This window comes from Manduca sexta, unplaced genomic scaffold (genome assembly GCF_014839805.1).
Source record: "Manduca sexta isolate Smith_Timp_Sample1 unplaced genomic scaffold, JHU_Msex_v1.0 HiC_scaffold_1501, whole genome shotgun sequence".
In the NCBI taxonomy this organism is placed as follows: Eukaryota; Metazoa; Arthropoda; class Insecta; order Lepidoptera; family Sphingidae; genus Manduca; species Manduca sexta.
In genome coordinates, this window is record NW_023592372.1 from 248 (window position 1) to 6,876 (window position 6,629).

Below are 6,629 nucleotides of genomic sequence, written 5' to 3' on the forward strand. Positions count from 1 at the left end.
ATAAGTTGAGCACGTACGAACCTTCGGCATAATTAATATTTCCAGGAATGGCTTACATCAGTTAGCGTCTAAAATAGATCTGGGAGAGAAACCTGTCTACGCACATGTTGAATAAAATTTTCTTGAGCTTAGGGCGCGTTGTCATGACAGGCGCTTCTAAAGATCTCGTTGCTTATAACTATTAAGTCGAACCGCTTGTGGGCATGTGAACACTAGACTGTGTCTGAATTACTCTAGACTTTGTAGGAGTAAGTAATTACTAATAATATGAGGCTAAACATTTATTTTGAAGGACGTGCAAATGATGTAAACTTATTATATCAGGATGGTATATAATGGCAACAACGAGCTGAGAATACTTAATATCCTTAAAAAACTAAAAATTATTTAAACTAATTTACAATAATAATTGACATGCTCAATTAAGAGTATTTTCTTCGTTTTGGGAATAATACTGTTGGTTGATATGATAGACTATATCAAATATTCAACCCTATTTTCAGGCGCTACGGCGTGGTAGAGGGACGGTTCTGTTTCGAAGGAGGTTCTCACTGCGGCAAAGGCGAAGGTCTGCACATGCTCATCACGGATCAAGCTCAAGACATCACCGATTCATTCGACCTCGCCGCTCAAGGGAACCTTTCTTTACAGAGAACACCGATGTCACGAAAAGGTATTGGTAATATTTAATATCAATACATTTGTTTACATTATATCGAGTTATTAAATTAATGTGTTTGGAAAATGGCTCATTAAATATTTCGTATACAAATGAATGCGAGATAACCACTTTGGTAATGATAAACAACTGCTCATAAACATAAATTTCAGTCAACCTCAATTTTTAGATAGAAAATGAGTTGTTTATACAATACACACATACACACAATTTAACTTTCTGGATAATATGTATATGTTAAAAAAGAAGTTACGAAGATAAATAATAATAGACTTTCTATGTTACTTATGAAATATACAGTAATTATCGTACGCAATAACATTCAACATTTTTTTTTCTTACAAAGGGAGCAAGACAAGACCCAACACACGCATGTCTGACTTTAACACATTTGATCCATCAATTCCGGATACATCTAGCGGTTTATATGAGGAAAACTTCTTTGGAGAAGACTGCGGGGGATCATCATCCTACTGGCCATCGGACGAAAGACGAAATTACGATAACAACGATTTTAGATGCTCCACCGAAATGGATATTGGAAAACCGCCTTGGAGCGGAGCAGATCACGTCACTTTAGAACGCTGCTACAATTGTCTCACAAAGCTTGGTGCGATTTCTCGATCTTCAACAGTAGCTCTAACTCCTGGCACTACCTTTAACCCAGCTTGGACAATGGAAGCTGTTCCAGAAAGCAACTCCGATAATTCATCAAACAGTACTGAATATTTAACTCCAAGAGCTATAACAAAACTATAGACGCCTGTCACTGTGAAAGACCACCGGTACGGCCACCCAAACCAGCTCATATGGAGCAAAAGAAGCCAATGGCACCTCCTCCCCCACAAAGCTGCAGCTGTATGAATGATAACCATGTTGTAAATAACCCGAAAGTCGGTCCCTATGAAAATTATGATGTTCCTAAAGTCTCACATGTAGAGGTAAGTATAACGTACCGTAGATAATTAGTATTTTGATTCATTGAACTAAAAAGCACCGATATTTTATACTTTTAACGATCACCCTTAAGTAAAAATTTGCTTGTAACTTTTAGGTAGATAACTCCGAATACTATGATACTCCTAAAAGAATAAAGCAAGCCCTAGCTGAAGACCTATTCCAAGTAACTAAAACTTCTACACCAGATAACCTAGTTCTGAAGAAAAACTGCGGCTGCATACTAAAATTCGGTTCAAGAAAAAAACCCGTCATTGTAGAATGCGATGAAAATCTACAACCAGTCGAATGTCCATGTCAAAAAGTAACTAATTGGGCAAATAATTTAATCAGTCTTCCATACTGTAAACGAAACGAAATTAATGTTGAAGTCACTACAAACGTAAAAGACGATACAGCATTATATGCCACCGTAGACGTATCGAGAAAAACAAATAGACAGAGCGCTGTTACAGATAAAGACCCTCAAGAATCTACCAGTGACCCACAGTTTATAAATTACCAGAATATTACTCCTAAAGATGAGAAAGAAGGTGAAGACCATTACGGTAATTATGAAAATCTGGAATTTGCACTTTCTTTAGAATACTACGAGAATGCCAAAGATTTACTCAGAAAAGCAGGAGTGACACAAAGTGAATTAGATGCCTTGAGTGCTAACTTAGACATTGCCGTCACTACTTTTACCAAAGAAAAAAACTTTGCACAAAATGCGGACATACACAGCTTGGGCAAAAGCAAGATGCAAAGAAAAACAAAAGCGATGAATATTTACTGATGGAACCTGCGAATGACGCCAAACAAGAGTATTGTAAGGCCATAGGTCCAAATCCAGGCTATACACCGATGTCGCCAAATCCTAACTGGTCTCTTAGCCTGAAACATCCAATGCACAAAGTCCATAGAGTAGAAATAGAAAAATCATTAAGCATTCCCACTCTTAACGGAAGTGATAGATCGCACGCTTTAGGCATAAACAACGAGACACTGCAAAAGAGGTCGAGTTCGGTAGACTCTGCTAGACTTTTAGAAGATTTGAAAGAATTTGATAGTAGCATTGGAAGTCACGCCACTTCTTCATCATTAGAAACTCTAAGGAATCTGGCTATCGAAAATAGAAGATCCTCTTCGCCCTGTGAAAATGACAGGGAATGTTACGAGTGCTGCAAATCCTCAGGATCTGAAAATAAAACTGAGGAGAGCCTTTCAAAAGAGACACCACACTTACGGAACAAACACATGGATAATGCTCAAATTAAAAGATCGTCAAGTGTTCCATGCAAAGGTGGGAATAGAGACTCTTCAAGTTCAAATGATTCTGGTGTTTCAAGTTGTTCTTTAAAGCATGGCGTTGGGGAATTCAATGAGTTTGAAATGCCATTAACATCTGGACAATCTCGATACCACTATATGATGCAGAAGAGGATGAGAGGCAACTTGTCTGGTTGCGTACACTCCTCACTGCCTCGGAAGTCAAAATCTTCAGATCCATTGCGGGATCTGTCCATGCAAGTGCACAAAACAAATGTTCCTGCCAAGTCTTCGTCTGCCGAAGCAGAGGTTCCCGTGTTACCCCGAAACAGTTTAAAGGTCAGTGCAGTGTATCATTTAGTTATATATGGGAAAAATACACGCATGATAATCAGATGCAAAGTCCTAACTCGTAATCCTACACAGCGCCCACGTACGCACATCACGTATTGGCTACCAGAAAAAACAAGATGAAATTTCATTTACGCCAATTGCGGACAAGAAACATTTCACTCAATAGACCTTTTGCAGCGTATTTTATAAGCACCAACATCGCTTGCTTCTGATACGCTTTTCTCTGTACGCGGTTTCCTACACTCATATTTTAAAGTACTCAATTCCCGACCGCATCGTATTGTAGTTGCGTCTACGCGTCCCAATAGACCCTAAATTCTATACAGTAGCCATTTAATGGCGCCGTATTTTGGTATGTAATACGCACGGCTTTCAATTGAGCCCGTCTGAGCAGCAACTGTAGATAGGAGGCGATTCTCTGCGTGCATCTGACTGAACTCGTATGTTTAGTCCCGGATGGTCAAATAGCTTTAGGTGTTAAGCCCCAGCGGAGTATCTATGGGATGCCTGAAATGTCGGCATTACACTATCAACTAGTTTATAAATTAGTTTTCCCCGAAGTTTATTGAGAAGACATTTGATTAAAATCCAAAAAGGGGGTGATAAAAAAGTCTTGACAGCTTAACAAACAACCTACAGATTTCATTCATAAAAATATAATAAAACGAAAGTTCTGGTATAAAATTCAAGAAAACTTTTACTTTTACTATTTATTACTGTCCTATAAAATAAGATTACATAGCTTATAATGTACTAGTTGGTTATAATAGAGAGCATACAACACACTAAATCGTAACAAAAAAATATTGTGTATCTTTCTGTAGTATAATATCTACTGAGTGTATATACATTCCAGATGCATGTGAAGTATACTTTACCCCATTAATATAGTTCATTACGATCTAATTGGCAATACTAATGAGCTCTCGATCACAGGTGTAATGGACACTCACAGCACGTCGAGTGGCACGAGCGACATGTCCGACTACATCGAAACGCTGTCTCTGACGTCATCGCACTCCTCCTCCGATACGCCTATGGGACTCAGGTAATGTATATTTTCTCAGACCTTTTTATAATTTCCAACAATTATAACTCTATACCTCTCAGTAGTAGAGGAGGCCTGTGTCCAGCAGTGGGACAGTATATTATATAAGGCTGATATTATTATTATTATCATACCTCTATTCGTTTTCAGCACTTTTATGATTTAGTAAAAAATCGTATAATTCATTTTAAGTACTAAAGATTTTAATAGGTTTGTAAAGATAAATAGTAACAATAGTAATAAGCAGTAACATATACAGAAAAATGATGATGTAACGATAAAATCATCCCTTAAGAAAATTCATTAAATCAGTAACTGTGATATTTATAATTTTTTTGCATAATTGTGACCGAAATAATTTAGTTCTATTTTTATATCTTCAACAGGATGAGCCGTCAGCCGACAAACACGTTGCGGCCACGCTCCGGCAAAGAGTACCACAACATCGACCCCATCATCACTTCGATGTACAAGAACGGGAAGGACCTCGCTAACTATTCCAACATACCATAGACTTAATCTAACATCACTTTTAGTTTAGGGTTTGCGTACATTCAGGCATCGCTTCGCGTAGCAAGTCTTTTGCGTCGAGTGAAAATGTTAGTAACCAAAGATCAAAAACTGGTCAATCGTTGTACATCTACCTCTATCAAAAATATCTTTGAATTAAATTTATAATATAGCTTTACAACGTTGACACTTTAAATGCTTTGCCAGTTGTAGGGTATATTTAATATCTGCCCGGATAGCGACCACCGTACACAAGGTGTTAAAACCCGGCATATTTGTACCAACAAAACGGCATAATTGCATCGACTGTCGAGGGCTAATCATCTCTCTTCAGTTGATATTCTATTGGACTCCCACTTCACTTACCATCGGGTGCAGTAAGATCACTTTGCTATGTCAGTATAAAAAAATCTCATATCACAGTAAGTGTATGGACTAATAATAGACCAATATAAGAAACAGTAAAAGTGTCGAATCTGCCATAGGACAATGATTCATAAACACGCGAATGATTAGGTTGTTCCATACATTTTATTTCGCTTTAATCTGGTAACTAAACAAGTTGGTAAAATTCAGTTTTCGCAGTTGAAAGAAAATGTAAAATTAATAATCATGGATATTTCGGCCTTTAAAATTTAATATGACGAAATTTTAAAGGCAGAAATATCCATGATTATTAATTATTTTTACATTTTTTCTTCAACTGCGAGAACTAATCACTAACTAGACGTGAATTTAAATTCTTTACTTGCCAATACTTGTTTAGTTACCCAGATTAAAGCCGAAACAAAATGTATGAAAATGGACCTTGAGCTACCACCTTAAAGCGACGCGACGCGGCCTGTCTTCATGTGCGCGCACCTTTAGTCCCATGTAATGACAGCTCAATTTATCTCTTAGGTAAGCTAAAGACGGTGCACATTCAATGATTTTCGTGTATAAATTCAGTGGTTAGTGAAAATTATATTTATGAATTTTCCGTAATCACCATTTCTTTGTTTATGTAAAAGTGCAATCTTGTAACCTTCTAGTCATATCCTAGTCTCTATAAATATATATAACGTTGTTTTTTTTTTTAAAGACAATTTCAAACGATACCAAAAATAGTGAAGTAAAAAATATTTTACAATTAATCGATAATTTATGAAAGTAATTGTCGTACTTCAAGCCTTTAAAATATAAGCGTGTATCTTTGCATGACTTGTATGTGCTTTCAAAGGAAATCGAATGTAAAAATATTTCATGAAGTTATTCTATTTTAGATTGCTGGTTCATTACACGTTTTATATTAGCTGTAAAATAAAATAATAAATGCAAATCAATCTATTCGAATAAAAAGTTTGCGACAAATCCATATATTCATTTAAACGGTTCAAAATGAATTCTTTTATAAAATGGTTGGCATTTTTCATTAAAGTCCAAACTTTTCAGACTGACCAAATTGGTTCCCTTTTTAAATAACTTTTGTAACTTCCATCTTCGTTTCTAAATGCACTGTTTTTTTTATGAAATGAAGCGAAATTTTTATAGAGTATAAAGAGAAATGCATTGATGGCATTTTAGAAATCATATTTTAAACACTTCTCCATTTCTAATTTCAAATAAGACTGAATTTTTTATGTTTTTTTAACAGCGTAGTCAGTGTGATTTTAGTTTTTGTACAATATATTTAAGGGTTGTTAGTTTCTACGCGATGTAAAATTGTAAAAAGTAAATTTTAATACAACGATTATATGTAGCGTTTTATAGTGTAGCTTATGAACGGCGCTGAACATTTTATAGAGAAATTTAAAAATGGAATTCCAGCCAGTCTTTATCGTATTAATTACA

General features: G+C 35.9%; 2 protein-coding genes across 2 annotated transcripts; both read left to right on the forward strand.

Annotated features, from left to right (window-relative positions):
- Nucleotides 1-503: 503 nt before the first annotated feature.
- Nucleotides 504-1,438, forward strand: LOC119191415 (the record flags this gene model as incomplete). The annotated part of the gene is made up of 2 exons (XM_037445322.1): nt 504-679; nt 1,026-1,438. Coding segments are annotated over 2 exons (589 nt in total), but the record flags the coding sequence as incomplete, so codon positions are not given.
- A 22-nt stretch (nt 1,439-1,460) lies between these two features.
- On the forward strand, nt 1,461-2,414 carry LOC119191416. Its single transcript, XM_037445323.1, has 2 exons — nt 1,461-1,620; nt 1,734-2,414. Exons 1-2 carry the CDS (start codon nt 1,489-1,491, stop codon nt 2,412-2,414), a joined length of 813 nt encoding a protein of 270 aa, XP_037301220.1. The 5' UTR covers nt 1,461-1,488.
- The last annotated feature ends 4,215 nt before the right edge of the window (nt 2,415-6,629 follow it).